Raw genomic sequence first — 18019 nt, forward strand, 5'->3', positions numbered from 1 at the left:
AAACACCCAAAGGCAACTACAGGAGGACAGACGGACTGGACATGCGGGGCCGGGGAAGTGGACAGTGGGAGGGAACAGTGCAGACAACAGACTAGAGCACAACCAGAGACAGAGAAATGGAGAAAGGGGAGAACAGCAAGGGGGGGGGGGGGTAATGCTGGAACAGGAGATTAGGGTAGGGGCTTTGAGATGTGTAACAAGTACTTGTGAACAGGGACTAAGGGGGCCTGGAGGCTGGCATGGGCTTCGATATGCAGCCACAGGTATATGTTAATGGATCCATGTCTTTCTGCCAGAGATAAGAGAACCTACTCCTTTTGGCAGATGGGAACAGGTTTCACAACTTCCTGAGGAATGATGGCTTTTATCTAACTGCCAGAAATCTTCCTATAATCCAGGTTAAACTGGGCCTACTCAATTTTGGAGACGTCTGTGGGCCTGCCCATTTGGTAGAGATAAGGGTATCCTTTGGAACTGATACTGAACAATATAGTTGGAGATCTTAGGCTTGACTAAGGAACACCACAAGACAGAACTTACTGACTTACAGATAAAATAGTTCAATTAAGCTGGTTCTCTTGGCACACACCTTTGGTCTCAGCACTCAGGAAGCAGAGGCAGGCTGATCTACACAGTAAATTCCACGCCAGACAGAGCTACATAGTGAGATCCTGTATCAAAACCAAAATGACAAAAACCACACACCATAAAATGTTAATTAGAAAAAAATCATTTATTTCTGCTCCTTCCATACATCATATTGTCTAGGAAACAGTCTCCCATATGTGTCTGAAATGGCAGAGTACCACACACACCATTTAAAGGCAAAGCACCGCTGGAGGAACTGACCAGTTGTCCAAGTATCTCGGCTCTCACGATATACTTCTCGATTTGCATTAATTTCTGAAAATCAGAAATATCATGTCCAAAAAATAATAAGGGGGCTGTAAAAAATAATCACTTTATTCAATACCAAAGTTTTAGAAATGGAGTATATTTTCTTTAGCAAATAAAAAACTAAGAAGAAAATGCCACTAGACATAGTTGGTATATCAGAATAGGTCATCAGAAAAAATACTGTAATGAATTTGTCTCTGATGCCATGAATTCCAGTCCTAGCTTTCAGATGCTTGCTAGGGTGTCACTCGACGCTGCTCTTCCTCTGCTCTTCATTCTTTTCCACACTGCACAAGGGAATGGCTCAGCCTTTAATGCTGCATCGACAGGAGCCAATCCAGGACTCACTGACTTCTCCAAAGGCACTAGCCCATCAGGTAGCCCCTGCAGAAATAATTCATAAACACAGAAAGTGAACAGGAAGCAACAATTCAAAAGTGCCCACTCATTAGGAATCAAATGACAATCCCAAAGTCCCAGTGCTGCTACTCATCATCACCCTTGGTTCATGCCAATAAATAAGTGGACTTCCTGTTACTCTTCCCTCTCAAAGTAAAACATCACAAAGCAATACGCAAACTAACATAAATTTTATTGTAGAATATTAGTTTAAGATGTGTTACACTCGTCTATGCTGTGGAATATTTATTTAATGATGCAAAGATATACTGTATTCTTTTTTGTTGTTGTTATTGTTGTTTTGAGACAGGGTTTCTCTGCGTAGCTTTGCCCCTTTCCTGGAACTCACTCTGTAGCCCAGGCTGGCCTCAAACTCAGAGATCCGCCTGGCTCTGCCTCCCGAGTGCTGGGATTAAAGGTGTGCGCCACCACTGCCCGGCTGTACTGTATTCTTTTGTCAGGATTTCTATTTCCAGCATTCCCTCAGCATGTGTTTTCTTTATTGTCTCAAATTCATTTTTCAGATCTTGGAATGTTTCTTTCATCTGTTTAATTGCTTTTTCTTGGCTTTCTTTGATTTCTTCCCATTTTTTGTTCGTTTTTTCTTCCATTTCTTTAAGGGAGTTTTTTATTTCCTCTTTAATGGAGTTTTTCATTTCCTCTTTAAGGGAAGTTTTTATTTCCTCTTTAAGGGAGTTTTTTATTTCCTCTTTAAGGAAAGTTTTTATTTCCTCTTTAAGGTAGTTTTTCAATTCCTCTTTAAGGAAAGTTTTTATTTCCTCATTGAGGGAATGTTTTATTTCTTCTTTAAGGGCCTCTATCATCTTCTTAATGTCATTTTTAGGGTTGATTTCTTCTGTTTCTTCTGTCATGGTATGTTTAGGTCTTGCAGGTGTAGAATCACTAGGTTCTGATGTTGCCATATAGGTCCTTATGTTGTTGCCTGTATTTTTGCACTGGCGCCTACTCATCTCTTCCTCTGTGAGGTGCAGGTGGTGTCTGTGTCTGAGAGTGCCTCTCTTGTTCTAATTTTTAGTCTTGGTTTAGTAGGGGTTCTTGGTTAAATTGGTGCTTTTGGGCTATTTCTTCAGGGGCAGCTGATTTCGATCGGTGAATTATATACTTATGATTCTGGTGATCTGGTTTGGTGTCTGGGTAGCGCCTTCTTCTGTGTTCTCAGGTCACTTTTTGTTCATTTGTCAACTCCTCAGCTGATCTTGTTTCTTCAGACTTTATACTGTAGGCATCTGAATCCTCTCCCAGATGGGTTTCAGCTGAGCAGGGTAGTCTCACCAACACCTCCAAGTTGTTGGGTTTCACAGGATCAGCAGCTGGGCCCTGGGTTGTCCTCAGTCGGAGTGTTCAGATTCGTTCTGGTTCTGACTCACGGAGATAGCTTCTTCCCCAGATGTTGGGGTTAGGGGCGTCCCTGTTCCAAGCTGTGTCTGCTTGTCTCCGTCCCTGGGCCTGTTTACCTCTGCGGTCCGCCGCCGGGCCTGTATGTCCCTGTCAGCTGCCGCTGGGTCTGTCTGCCTCTGGGGGCCGCCACCGGGCCTGAATGTCCCTGTCGGGCCGCTGGGCCCGTCTTCCTCCACAGGCCGCCGCCACAGGCCTACCTGCGTCTGCTTGTCTCTGCCGCCGGGCCTGACTACCTCTGTGGGCCGCCGCTGGGCCTGAATGTCTCTGCCGGCTGCCGCCGGGCCTGAATATCTCTGTCGGCTGCCGCCGCTGGGCCCGTCTACCTCAGCGGGCTGCTGCTGGGCCCGTCTACCTCCGCGGGCCGCCGCTGCAGGCCTACCTGCGTCTGCTTGTCTCTGCCGCCGGGCCTGACTCTGTACTGTATTCTTTTATGTTGCATTGGTCAAATAAAGTGTTGAACAGCCAACCAGGAGAGAGAAATAGGTGGAGCTAGTATGCAGAGAATAAATAGGAGGAGAAATCTAGGCTCGAGAAAAGAGAAGACAACACCAGGGGCCAGCACCCAGCCACACCACCAGCCATGGAGTAAGAACAGAAAGGTATATAGAATAGAGAAAGGTGCCCAGAGGCAAAAGGTAGACAGGATAATTTAAGTCAAGAAAATCTGGCTAGAAACAAGCCAAGCTAAGGACAGGCATTCATAAGTAAGAATCTGGGAGCTATTTATTTATTTGGGAGCTAGGTGTATTTATTTGGGAGCTGGGTGGCGGCCCCCAAAGAGAAAAAACAACAACAACGAAACACCTACAATAATTAGATACTAAAAGGCAGGAAAATGAAAAGACTACATAAAAGCTAAAGCTAACAATTAGAATCAATTTTTGAACTCTCAAAATTGTAACAACAAAAACAACAACAACAAAAAAAAACTTTTTATGGAAACTGGCGTGGACTGCAAAGCCCCTCATCATTACTAGAGAAGGTATTAGAGAACCAGGAATATCATTCCTGGAGCTGGGCCTCTGAGCCCCCAAACTGCAGAGGCGTCTTGCCCCTGTAGGAAGTGTCCAGAAAGCAGCTACCTATACATGTGCCATGCCACACATGACTTCAGCTGTGCCCATGGATGATAGCAAATTTCAAGCTGTTTGGATGACAGTTCCTTTCACTGAAGCTGTAAGCCAGGTTGAAGCCCCTTTAAGAACTGAATGAATGTGGTACTCAGGTTCCAAGCCTTCCCTCCGGCAATAAGTGCCTGAGTCTAATACCAAGAAGGGATTGCAAGATCAGAGCAAAACTAATAAATGCTATACTACTACCCACACCACCAAATGACTGAATATACCCTGTCCTCACTGAGGCCTCCAGCCTAGCCCCTCTGCGAGGCACCCCTCACTCAGTTTCCTCAACGATCAAGTGGAGTTACTGCAGGAGGCCTGAGGATTCTCTCGGAAAGTTTTCATGCAGCACAGGGTATTCCTACTAGCATCAAGCATGTTGAGTTTTTCCATCTGTAAAGTAGGAATCAGATCTCAGAACCAACACCTAAGGGTTTGCTTGTCCTCCTTTCCAGATGCTAGACCCATGATGACTCTAGATCAGTGTGCAGCCAATGCAACCTATCCAAACTTCACTCTTTCCTCCACAGTATCTGCCAAGACAATCTACTGAGAACTCTCATCTTATTCAAGCTGCCCTCCCAAAGTGTGCTCAGACTGAGTACATAAAAAAGAGCCCTGAGTATATATCCATACTGACTTAGAAGACCCCACAGAAATTCACTACCATAAAAACAAAACAAGAAAGTCATTTTCACAGCACAGAAAAGGCTCCGGATGATTTCCAGCAAGTGTTCACATCAGGACCACACAGGAAGGCACTCAGGGCCTGCTCATACCAGGGGCTCTTTCGAGACAGGTTCCGGTCATCTGTTGTGTGATGTGAATATGCATGTCAAAGCCCATCTGATGACAGGTAAATATTATGGTGTTCCTACCTGAAGACCTGGTAGTGAGGTCTTCTGGGGAGTGAGGTGCTGTGGAGAAATGGCTTGGCAGTTGAGAGCACTGACTGCTCTTCTAGAGGACCTGGGTTCGATTCTCAGCACCTACATGGTAGCTCACAATCACCATGGAACTCCAGTTTTAGGGAATACAATACCCTCCTCTGGCCTCCACGGGCACCAAGCTCACAGTGGTGCAGACACATATGTAAGTAAAACATCCATACACATAAAATAATAATATATTTTTATTTTTATAAAAAAACAGAGAACATTAAGAAATATAAAATACTCTAAGGATATCCTGTTAGAAAACCAAATCAGCCACTATCATATACATTCTGGTAGAGAATCAAAGTCAGTACCTTACAATGCATTTATTGTGGTCACTCCTAGAATCATCTGGCCCTTTCTTACAGACCAGATAATTCGGTACTCCTTAGTCATTATATTAGGCTAATGAGAATTCTACAGAAAAATACAACCAAAGTAAACCAAGAACTCAAAACACAATTGGGGCCAGCAAAATGGTCCAGTAGGTAAGATTGCTTGCTACCTAGTCAAATGACCTGGGTTCAATCCCAGGACCAACAAGGTAGAAGGAGGAAACTAATTCCACAAACTGTTCCCTGACCTGTACATGTGCCACGCCACACACACACACACACACAGTCCTCTGACCTATACATGAGCCATGACACACACACACAAACTGTCCTCTGAGCTATACATGTGCCATCACACACACACACACACACACACACACACTTTATTTTAAAAACTAGTAATCCAGACAGAAGCCACCATGAAGTACTGTTTTCCTCTTCAGCCGTCCCTAAGCCCCTCTCTATATTAAGGCAGGCACTGGGCTGGGTTAGCACTGACGGAGTTTCTCAAGAGTAGGACACTATTCTATTTGATCCTTGCAACTGCCCTGAAAGGGGGTTGGGCTTGGGAAAGCTCAGTGGAGAGCATCTGCCTAGTCATATGAGGCTTTGAGGTCCAAAATAAATGGTTTCTCATTTTACATTTTAAAAAGTATTCGTGTGTCATGTGTGTGCATACATGTGTTTGCATGTATGCCATGGCACACACGTGGAGGTCAGAGGAAACTCAAAGGGGTGAGCTATTTCCTTCTACCTAGTGAGTTTCAAGGATGGAGCTGAGGTCATCCCTCAGCAAGGGAGCCTCTACCTGCTGAGCCATCCCGCCAGCCCTAGTCTCATTTTATAGCTGAGAGTCTAAGACTGTAGGGGCAGTTACCTGGCCCAAAGCGCCAGTCCAGAACAGAACAGAACAGAACAGAACAGAACAGAAGCAGCACTGAGCAGTACCCCGTGCCTATCCCGCCACCTTCCCCCGAGTCCAAGAAAGGCCCACTTCTCTTTTCAAAGAGAAATGGTTTGTTCATCTCTTCTTGACACTTTAGCCAAACTCCAACTTGAAACAGGTTGCAGGGTTGTTCCCAACCTTATATATACACATTATATATACTTGGTGGCACAGAAAACACTTTCTCCCTCCACCTGACAGTCTCTAGGGTACATTACTAATTCTCCTGAGTAGATCTAGGATCTGAAACAAGTTCACTGAACTGATCCAAAGTCCCAGAGCACCAGTCAGTGGCAAGGCCACAACTGGATGCTAATTCAGCTCCAATTGTGGAAGCAAATGAAACGGACCTCAGCTACCTGAAAGGCTGGCCACAGACCCACTGGCTTTCTTTGGACCAGGACCGATAACTCCTAATATATTCCTCAGCATATATGTCTGTATGTGTACGTCACTGTATTCCATAAATGTGTACAATTACTATGTCTCCATTAAAATAAAACTTTTATTAAAAGAGGTTATCTAACTCCTCAAATTAAAAAATAAACCAGCTAAGCTAAAAGAGGGAAAAAGGGTTGAAATTAAAATAGGAACACACTGATAACAAAGAGAAGTCACACCTTCACTGAAGCCTTAAAGGAAAAACTAAAAAGTAGTACTGTGTATAAATACCAATAGAAAATCACCCTACGGCACAAAGGCAATACTCCATGCTTACACTGTCCTGCTAGTAATAGGTTCAAACTGGACATGGTAGCAGGTGCCAGCACTCTGGGTAACTCAGAAGCCTGAGGCAGGAGGATCACTTAAATTTATGAGCTTAAAAACAACTTGGGCCGGGCGGTGGTGGCGCACGCCTTTAATCCCAGCACTCGGGAGGCAGAGCCAGGTGGATCGCTGTGAGTTCGAGGCCAGCCTGGGCTACCAAGTGAGCTCCAGGAAAGGCGCAAAACTACGCAGAGAAACCCTGTCTCGAAAAACCAAAAAAAAAAAAAAAAAAAAAAAAAAAAAAAAAAAAAAACAACTTGGTTAACACACTGATGTGGTGGTATTCTAATTGTACTGAAATGTGATTTTGATTGTATGTTAATAAATAAAGTTGCCCGGGGGTCAGAGCTATTAGAGTCATAGCAAGAGTGTGGCGGTGGTGGCACACGCCTTTAATCCCATAGATCTCTGTGTGTTCAGGGATACAGCCAGCATTGGAGACATATGCCTTTAAGACCTAGGGGGCTGTACATTCAGACAGTGACGAGGCAGTCACGTGTTTGGGTTTACAACCAATGAGAAGGCAGAACAAAATACTATAAAAAAAACGAACAGACAGGATATATCTCTCTTTCGGGAAGCTGGGACACCGCAGGCGGAAGGGTGAGATTTTAGCTCTGAGCTCTGACCTCTTGGCTTTCTCTTTTACATTGTTTCTGTGTTTCTTATTTAATAAGACTGTTGATTACATCAATACACTGAGATCATACCTCAGAAATGAAAAAAATACATATTTGCTGAGTATAAGTGTTTAAAGTGACAATAAAATTTAACACGTTAGAAAAAATTTTGAGATTTTGTTGTTGCTGTATTCTGAAACAAGTAGCCCAGGCAGTCCTCAAACCTGCTTTAGCTGAGGCTGGCCTTGAATTCCTGGTGGTCTACCTCTACCTCTCAAGTACTAGAATTACAGGTGTACCCCAACACAGCACAGCTTAGAAAAAAAAAAAATGTCTCAATGCTACAGGAAATGCCAGGCTCTCCCATACTAGCAGACTCTACCAGGCCAGGGCAAATTATTTCTAACAGGGGCAGAGACAGAACAAAAAGAAGCTGGAGTGCCCAGGGCTCACAAGGTGGCAGGGGTCAGAAGTGCTCCCTCTGACAAGAGTACCAGACAGAAGCCTGCAGAGACTACAGCCACACAAATACTTAGCTGACTAAGACTCTTGTGAGACCTTCCATCGTGCCAGAACTAAGTTGGGAATATGGCTCCAGAACAAGCACCCCACTACCATGAGCATGTCCTAGGCAGTGGACAGACTAAGCCACAGGCCAAGTGAAATTGTAAAGTTCAAACACTAGAAATTAGTATGGCTGATACATGATGCCATGAGGGTTTAGACGACAAACGTCCTCCAGTTTTGGGCACTTCAACACTTTGGTCCCCAAAAGATGGCACTATTTGGACATGTGGCCTTGTCACTGAGGGCAGGCTCTGAGTCTGGACACCCATGCCATTTCCAGGTCTCTTTCTGTGCTTGTAGTTCAAGATCCAAGTTCTCAGCTTCCTGTTCTAGCCACCACACTCCACCATCATGGACACTTAACTCTGGAGCCGTAAGCTACCTTGGTCACGGTGTTTTATCACAGCCATACAACAGGAACTAATACACATGCTTAATACAGTTCTCTAAAAAAAATAAATTGTTGAATTGATCTTCGTGTTTGGCTTCCCAGAGGTAAAATCAGAATATACAAAAAATTCTAACTTCAAATTAAACCCGAACTACTTGTTTAATTAGCAAACTTTTCTAAATTTCAAATTAACAACCTCAATTGGAATTATATATTTCCACAAAACCAATTTACCTTTCTCTAAAAATATTTTAAATTTTCTGAGTTACAATAATCTTTATGGCTTCTAGTTTAGTGTTTCTATGGGACTTCTGAGTATGTGAACGAGTGGGTCCCTGATTCTTATGCCTTTCTTTGGGCTCTTTTCCTTCTGTTGGCTAGTCCTGTACAACATCAATGTGATAGTTTTATCTTATTTTTAGTATTATCTCTTAGGAGCCTGTTCTTTTCTAATGAGAGACAGAAAGGGAGGGGATCTGGATAGAAAGGGAGGTAAGTAGAGGAAGAAATACTGTTATCAGGATATATTATGTGAGAAAGAATTTATCTTCTATAAAAGGAAAAAAAAATCTTTAAATATTACATTAAAAAATGCAATCCTTTCTCCTATCTTAAGGAACAGTGCTTCTTTCCTGAGTAAGGCTTAATGGGGTTTCTTTATGCAGGCTGAAGTCCGTAACCAAACGCCTGGGACCAGTGCTTGGTTATTTTTTCTTTTGTTTGGTGTGTGTACAGCATGCGTGTATGTACATTTGTGTGTGTGTGCATGTGTATAGAAAGGCTGGCTGGCCAGTGAGCTCCAGATGTCAGCCAGTCTCTGCCTCCCTAGCACCAGAATTACAGACATGTATCCCTGTCCTAGCTCTTTACATGGAGATCCAGGATACGAACTCGGGTCCTCACGCTTAGGTAGCACTATACTTGTTGAGCCATCTCCCCAACTGACATTTCAGACTGTTTAATATTTGCATAGATAATGAGATATCTTAGGGATGGAATGAAGTCTAAACACAACACTCATGTCTAGGAACTGGGGGTGCAGCTCAGGGGTAGAGGACCTGACTGACCTGGCTAGTTTTCTATCAACTTGACACAGCTGGAGTGAGTTATCTGAAAGGAGGGAGCCTCAGCTGAGATGACGCCTCCAGATCGGGTGGGGCAAGCCAATTAGTTATTAATGATCCAAGGAGGAGGGCCTGGCTCATTGGGGGGGGGGGGGTGTGCCATCCTTGGGCTGGTGGTCTTGGACTCGATAAAAAAGCAGGCTGAACAAGCCATGAGGAGCACGCCAGTAAACAGCCCCCTCCATGGCCTCTGCATCAGCTCCTGCCTCCAGGTTCCTTCCCGGTTTGAGTTTCTGCCTTAGTTTCCCTCAACGGACTGTAATACTTAAGTGAAATAAACCCTCTCCTCCTAAGCTGTTTGTGGTCACGATGTTTCATCACAGCACAGTAACTAAGACACTGCCTAACATGCACAATGCTCATGGCAAAACTTTAAGGCCAAACCCAACCGATCATTTATGCTTTATGTGTCTTGTCCATGTATCCAAAAGGTTAACTTCATACAGCATTTTTTAAAATAATTCTGTACATGAGACAAAGGTTTCACGGTGTGGCATTTTCCACTGTGCTATCGTTCTGGCTGTCAAGCATTTAGCTTTTCAGGTTAGGAATGAGCAACTTATACCAACAATGAAGGGCAGCAGCAGCAGCAGCAGCCCGGGGCTTGAAAATCCTCTTTACCGTCACTAATCCTACTGGAATCAGACCCAGCAACCAAAGGCACATTACAGAAAAACTAGTTCCCTACCAACAGTCAGTGCAGCTGAGAAAACAGAACCAGACTTTCCTGACCGCGCATGGCAGGGACAGCCAGGAAGACCTACTGATCTCCATTTTGTTACAACTATACTTATAACCCGAGGCAAGTTACAAATTTCTTTAGTTCTCGAACATTTTTCACATTTAACTGAGTGTTAAATTAAATCTATGGATTTATGTTTTCCAAGTAATTATTATAGCAATTCATAACAAAAGTAAAATTGTTTATTATACCAAGTATTTTACTTACGGCAATTTCATTCTCATGAATACTCTAGCCATGAAGAAACTCAGCAGGACACAGACAAAGCCAATGAAGAGAAGAAGAAATCTATTGAGTTTGGGGATATTTGGTGCATTGGATCGGTCCAGGATTATGAAACCTAAACCTCCCATTGTAAACAGGAAGCTAGACGCAAGTCCTTCCATAATATACTGTCCATTTACTCTGAAAAAGAAAACCACAGCACAGCAAATGAATGTTACTACAAAATTAATGTTTCTCCCTTTAGGTTGAAATTCCTGTTTCTGCTTTATGCTAAAACAGTTTGTGCTAACACTTTATTCTTACCTTTACAGCTATTTACCATGCCCTTGGATATTCATCTGATCATTCATTCAACAGGTATTTACTGAGCAGTATATCATACATCAAATATTATTCTAGGTTCTAGGATACAAAATAAACAGAACAGATAGAAACCTGTCTGGGCTGGGAATGTAGCTCTATGGTAGAACTTGCCTAGCACAAGCATACCGAAGGCTTAGCCCAAGCACCACAAAAACCAAACACAAAAATAAAACTTGGCCATCATGTACCTTACTTAAAAGAGTTTTAAAACATCAACTATCAGGGGCTGAAGAAATGGCTCAGGGGTTAAGAGCACTGGCTGTTCTTCTAGAGGTCCTGAGTTCAATTCCCAGCAACCACATGGTGGCTCACAACCATCTATAAAGGGATCTGATGCCCTCTTCTGGCATGCAGGTGTATGTGCAGATAGAGCCCATATACATAAAATAAAGACAGGGCTTTAAAAAAATATCAACAAAACTGTCTAGAAAATCAATATACATTTTAGTTATTTTAAAAGCTAAGCAGTGGAGCTGCAGAGATGGCTCAATGGTTAAGAGCACTAGCTATTCTTCCAGAGGTCCTGAGTTCAATTCCCAGCAACCACATGGTAGCTCATAACCATCTGTAGTGAAATATGGTGCCCTCTTCTGGCTCAAAAACATACATGTAGGCAGATCACTGTATACATAATAAATCTTCTAAAAAATAAATAAATAAATAAAATAAAAGCCGAACATTGCTGGGCAGTGGTGGTGCACACCTTTAATCCCAGCAGTTGGGAGGCAGAGGCAGGTAGATCTCTGTGAGTTTGAGGCCACCCTGGTTCTAGAGTGAGTTCCAGGATAGGCTCCAAAGCTACACAGTGAAACCCTGTCTCAAAAAACAAAACAAACAAACAAAAATAAAAGCTCAACATCTGGGGCTGGAAGGATGGCTCAGAGGTTAACAGAAGTGGCTGTTCTTCCAGAGGTCCTGAGTTCAATTCCCAGCAACCACATGGTGGTCACAACCACCTGTAATGAGATCTGTGGCCCTCTTCTGGCCTGCAGGCATATATACAAACAGAACACTATATACATAATAAATCTAAATTATGTTTTTTACTTAACAGTAACATTCAGGGGTCTATAAATGTCTTTTCTAAAGTGCCCACATAACTATCATAAAAGGACATTTCTTACCTATACATTTGGCCCCAGATTTGATTTCCAGTACCTAAACAAGCAAATACCTTAAGCCTGTAGGCCACATGGTTTATGTCACATTTACTTACTTGGCTTAAGAACAGCTATAGATAATAAATTAGGCACTCCAGTAGTGCAATCAATTAGTGTGTGGTGTCTATATGGTAATATATAAATGTATTTGCTAATTCAAATAAAATATTTCCAAAATATGACTGTAGTTTGCTGACCCCAGACAGTCTGTCATTTTGATTTTAAACCAGCCTTTAGGTTGGTGATATGCCAATCAGTAAGACACACCTGATTTTCTAATAGATTAATAATACAGTTCTATTTTTGTTACGTTCTGCCTCGTTTTGTCTTAAGAACTCCACGTATTAAAAACAGAGGGTTCTAAATGCAGATAAGTCCACAGCATTTTTACTGTACTTCATTTTTATTTACTTTTCCGAGAGCCAGAGTCTCTTTGGCTTAAGCTGACCTTAAGGTTACTATGGAGCCCAGGCTGCCTATAAGCAGAGACCCTCCTGCTGGAGTTATTAGCATGTGCCACCACTCATTTTCCTCCCACTGAATCATTAGACATGCCCCAGCAACCTCCTTTCCCATCATCGAGTTGTTCAAATGCCATCTTTTACCTGTAAGCCAAGAAAGCTACTGGCCTCTGATGTCCATGTTCATCAGTCATTGAGCCAACACTTGGGGGTTCAACAATAACATCATAGATAATTCCTAAAGAGAGACAACAGTGCAGATGAGATCTCTCAGTATGAAAAACAGAACTCCAGTTTTCACTGCCTCGAATTACATTTAAATAGGACTTATTTACACACAAATAGGGATGCTTTGATTGTATTATTATAATCAAACCAGATCCAGCTAACCTTCTAATCTTTGGATAAACCATTTTAGAATGATATTACAAATATTTTAGAATGATAAACAAATATTATCTCTCAAAGAGATTCCAATTTCAGGAAGGAAACTAAGTATCACATGCTAATACTCTAGAATGACTCCAAAGTAAGGAACATTTAATACTAAGGATCTACTTTAGCACACAAAATAAAGCCACATATCCGTGAACTTATTTCTGTAAATTGAGAGAGGCCTACGGAAATTTTCTTGCTTTCTTTTTTGGCTAGTTGAGAGAAATTCTCTATAGCAGAAGCTGCCATGGCATTCAGTCTGTAGCCCAGGCTGTCTCGAATGTGCTGCTCTTCCTCCCGCAGCCTCCTGAGCGCAGTCAGCGATCATCAATGTGAACCCCAGCATCTCCCAATGTGACCATTAATGCCCAGCGACATTCTCAACTTCCACTGTGGGGACACTCTCTCACCTTGCCACCCTTCTTACACAGCCTGACTCCAGCCCCAACCCCATTTACAAATCAAAGAAGTCCCTTACCTTCTCCCTGCCAAATCTACAAAGCCAGGCACTGTACCTGCATTTACTGGCCCTCTCACTGGGCTACAGGAGAGGAGTCCCTCCTCCTTGACCCTCTCCCCACTGGCCCTCTCCGGAGCATCATCCTTTGGATATCTCCTCTCGGCCCTGTTTTCAAGCTCTCTTTCCCTCCCGGCCCCACATCATTCAGTCACTGTCTTCCCAGAAACACCTGGTCTAGTTTATAACCTCCTTTCTAAACGGCAAACAAAATAAAACTGGACAGATAAAAGACTAGTTAAAACCACTGCTATCCAACCTAGCATTATAACCTAGGCCACAGCTTCTTAAACTGCGGATTGGAACATGGATCTGACACAACTAGCTGTGGGTATTGAAAAAGAAATGCCACTAGTAAAGGTGTGTGAACACGCAAGCTGGAAACTTAACTCTAAATTACGCCCGTGCTCTATCTACAGCCTTGGTTCTGAACACAGCACATGCACTTCACGCTGAGCACATTCCACACTACGCAATGACAAAAAAACACTGCCAGAAACATCTCAGCTCAGTTTCCAGACTACTATGGCCTATGAATGATGGCTGTTTTTACTATACATTATTATACATATACAGCTAGCTTTCCTAAAAGCATGATGTTAAGTATCAAATTAGTATTATTGGACTGTACAGTGTATTAGTTTTTTAAATTGCTGTTTTGAGTTTCTTTAAAAATTGTTGAATGAATTTTAACTTCAAATTAGGGCAGAATTTCCAACAATTTCTGAGATGGTCCTAAACATGTTTCCCATTTCACACTACCTGTTCTCAGCATTGGCAAGCAATTATAAAATATTAAGCTCTGAAGGACACTGAGGATGCTCTATAGTCTGCAGTATCAAATATTCAACTAAGATTCAAATCTTTATGTGAAAATAAATAAGTACATCCATTTTTTTTTTTTTTTTTTTTTTGAGACAGGGTTTCTCTGTGTAGTTTTGGTACCTATCCTGGATCTCACTCTGTAGACCTAGATCTCACAGAGATTGGCCTGGCTCTGCCTCCCAAGTGCTGGGATTAAATGTGTACACCACCACCGTCCGGCTGCCCATCTCCTTAGTATATGAATCTGCTTTCAATTTTAAGAAACAGTGCAATTGTATGTCTACCAAACTACTGCTGTAAAGTAAGTTTATGTGTTACTATCAGTGGAAGTTTGGTATATATATATATATCTATCTTATATACCTATTTTACACAACCAGGGTTGTGTAAAAAATTCTGAGGCAAAAATGGATCACAAAGGAGGATTTAGAAACCCTGATGTAAGTTAAAAACAAACAAAAAAAAAAAAAAACAAAACAAAAAAACCTTACAGGTCTCCTGGTCCCACATTTTGTCCATACTTTTTTTCTTTCCTAGTACACCCCTCCTAACCACTCAAACTCAGGCTTACAGGTCATTTCTTCAGGAAGCACACCGGAATGGAAATGGTGCTTCCAACTGTGTCTTCAATGACACTCTATGGAGCAGGAAGCAACTGTGTGGTATTTAACACGTCTCAACCACATTCTAAGGAGGGCGGAGTAAGTATATTTTGTTTGCTGCTGCCCCAGTGCCGAGTCAACAGAAACTCAGTCAACGCTCGCCATTCTCGGCAACACTGTTTGTGTATAAAGGTGTAGTCACAGTTTTTAGAAGACTTGTCCTTTCCAGGGTCAAACAGTAACCGTACAAGATGTGGCCTTGACCACTACTGGTGTCCTGTCCACTTTGACCCAGTGCTTACAGCTGAGAATTCCCCCCAACCCCATTTACAAACACCAGAAACGAGGTCCAGTGGAAAGCTGAGGCTTCTAGGAAAAACTCTCCCTCCAAAGAAAACAAGTTAGGAAACAGACTGGCAAGAATTAAGACTAATTTTTTTAAAAGCCAAATGCATTTTGTTTCATTTATTCAGTATTCACTGCTTAATGTGCTGAGCAAAACTCAAGGCTAATGGCACACCAGATGTCTTTAAAAAAAAAAAACTATTAAAGTGGTATTTAGTGTTTCTGTTAATGTAAGCTAGGCAGGGCATAAACTCTACAGTTAAAAGACTGTCTTGTACCTCTTCAAAGCCAATCATACGGTCACCACCACCCCTAAAAAGTTTAACCACTCTTGCTAACTTAAAGAGTTTTTTAATTTTCTGAGTACACTACTTCCTAAACTCCAAAAGCACAGTCCTGAGTAAATCCTGAAACTGACGCTCCAAAGGTTCTCTGAAGACAGATAAGATAGACTGCCAACTCACCAATAGGCGAGGCCACACCCCTCTGCCTTTTCCCCTTAAGAGGGTGACAGATGACCCAAAAGCGGTGCTTTCCTGGAGCCCAAACTTCTGCCCTCTGAAACACGCCACCTTTTTGCAAGCCTCAACTCCAACCTCACCTATTTCTCAAAAACCGTGGTGTCGATGAATTCCTTTCTCATTCGTGTGACTGGAAACAAAGCAACCCCAAGACCTCGCTTGGGGTTTGAGCTAACACACTCAAGGGTTGTCAGATCTCTTCCAAGGTTCCAGGGACCGCGGAAGTTTAAAAGTCCCACACCCTCTTGACCAACCACGGGGATACAGTGAATCGAATATGATGCTCCCGAGACACCCGATCAAACAATGTATTGTAGCAAGTCATCAAAAGAACAAGCTGGGCTTGACAAACGCATCCAACTCGGCTCTCGGGAACGGGAGCCTCGACGGGGGGGTGGAGGGGTGGGGAGGCAGAGAACGAGACCACTTCTCTGCAGGGCAGGGCGTGAACCGAGCTCCGCTCAGCCTGCAGCAGCCGGACACGGGCTCCGCATCGCCGCCCTCCCGGAGCCCGGCTCGGCGGCCGCGCGCCCCCGAAGCGAGCTGCCCGCGCGCCCACCCGACCCACCACGGCCGAGTTACCTCCGGTAATGAGGAAGTAAGACACCACCACCAGCGCGTACACCGTCATGGCCGACGGCATGTGCACCCAGGGCGGCTTCTTCAGCTTCAGGTTGGGGCATTCGAGCACTAAGAATGGGACTCGGTACAGCGTCTCCATGTCGGCGGCAGCAGGGCCGGCGCTCCGACCTCCAGCCTCCCGCGCCGCCCGGAAACACGCCCGCCCTCCCGAGCTCTCGCGCGTGCGTTAGCCGAGGAGCGCAGGTCCGTAAAGGCGAGAAGTAGACAGTCCACTCACTGAAGGAAGGAAGAAACCATGTTGAGCTGCTAAAGCACATCTTCAAACATAATAAAGTGAAGAATGTAATTTTATTGTTGAGTGGAGGTCAGATGCTCGTTTCCTTAAGGACAGATAGGTTGGTTATTACGCATCTTCCAGGACCTGCAAGGCGTCCTACGTGGCCAAGCTGGAGAAGTGGAGAGATTCTCATCCCACTGCCCCGCCCACTTGCTGACGACACACTTGGGAGCTGATTGGCTGCTGGCAGCTCTAGGTTCGCACAGCTGCCGGCTGGATGGGAAAGTTGAGAAACGTGCTTCTTTTTAATATTGGAGGTTCCCCCCAGGGCTTTCTTCATGCTGCATAGCGGTGCTAACAATAGTAACAGTTGTCAATAATTGCCAAAGTAGTCTATTATCCTTTTTTCTTTTTTAAATCCAGTCCATTTCTGCCATAAACTGTGGCAGAACAAAATATTATGCTAAACGATGTGTAGTTCTCTCAGTCACCCGTGTGTTGGTAAATGGTAAAAATCAATCAGGCCAAAAATCTTGATGTTATTCTGGTTTCTCACTTAGCAGGACGCTGGCTTTGGCGGTATGAATCCTAAAACTGGGATGAAAAATACTGTCACGTGGCTGCTTCAAGTGTCCTCCTGCCAGGGAATCAAGTGTAAATAAGGGAGTACTTTACTAGCTAGAGGCAGTAATCCTGATCCATCAAGGGAAAACCCGATTGCTATTATAAAATAGCCAGGAGGAAAACTATCTGGAATACAGAAGCTCCCTGAGGGGGGTCTCTTGATTCCTACATCCTGTGATAAAAAGCCTAAGGAAAAAGACAAGTCAATAGAGGCAGAAATGTTAGTGGCTCGGACCATTCAGATTTTAAGATTGGGGCCACAGCAGGAGTCAGGGAACTAAAACTAGCTACTATTAGTTTTGCTATGAGCAACAGGAATATGAAATGAGGACTGGCAGATGTAGTTGTAAATATACAACTACATCTGTGATCTTTAACCAGTCAGAGAAATGAGACCACAACAGTTACAACTATTCTTCCTTATTTTATTTTTATCAGTTTTTCTCTGGGTACCTCTAGCTGTCCTGAAACTCATTCTGTAGACCAGGCTGCCCTGGAATTCACAAAGATCACCTGCCTCTGCCTCCCCAGTGCTGAGGTTAAAGGTGTGTGCCACTGCCGCCTGGCTTATTGTTCCTTACTTTAATGTGAATATTTTATGCAGTAGTTTTTTTCTCTTTCTGCCTCCTATGCGTCTACAACATGTAAAATAAAATTTACTAATAACATTTAGCCTTTCACTACTTATTAGATAGCAAAGAAAGAAAAGAATGATTATCATCCAAAAATGGACGGAAGGAGTTTTTTTCCTCTTGGGGTGTGTGTGTGGGGGGAGCATATTTGAGTTTTTAAAGGAGAGTTGCATTTCTAGGGAAAGCATG

The 18019-nt window shown here is 43.3% G+C and overlaps 1 protein-coding gene across 1 annotated transcript; it reads right to left on the reverse strand.

Annotated features, from left to right (window-relative positions):
* Nucleotides 1-714: 714 nt before the first annotated feature.
* On the reverse strand, nt 715-16509 carry Ostc (oligosaccharyltransferase complex non-catalytic subunit). Its single transcript, XM_006970375.3, has 4 exons — nt 16298-16509; nt 12615-12708; nt 10469-10666; nt 715-1281 (listed from the first exon to the last, which is right to left on the reverse strand). Exons 1-4 carry the CDS (start codon nt 16434-16436, stop codon nt 1263-1265), a joined length of 450 nt encoding a protein of 149 aa, XP_006970437.3. The 5' UTR covers nt 16437-16509; the 3' UTR covers nt 715-1262.
* Nucleotides 16510-18019: the final 1510 nt, after the last annotated feature.

Source organism: Peromyscus maniculatus, chromosome 6, assembly GCF_049852395.1.
Source record: "Peromyscus maniculatus bairdii isolate BWxNUB_F1_BW_parent chromosome 6, HU_Pman_BW_mat_3.1, whole genome shotgun sequence".
Taxonomy (NCBI): Eukaryota; Metazoa; Chordata; class Mammalia; order Rodentia; family Cricetidae; genus Peromyscus; species Peromyscus maniculatus.

What these genes read in the sequence shown, in the direction of transcription:
- Ostc (XM_006970375.3), bottom strand. Translation starts at nt 16,436, where the DNA reads ATGGAGACGCTGTACCGAGTCCCATTCTTAGTGCTCGAATGCCCCAAC. An exon ending in TTACTTCCTCATTACCGGAG is followed by an intron (nt 12,709 to 16,297) that starts GTAACTCGGCCG and finishes GTCTCTCTTTAG; the next exon opens with GAATTATCTATGATGTTATT. An exon ending in GTAGCTTTCTTGGCTTACAG is followed by an intron (nt 10,667 to 12,614) that starts GTAAAAGATGGC and finishes TTTCTTTTTCAG; the next exon opens with AGTAAATGGACAGTATATTA.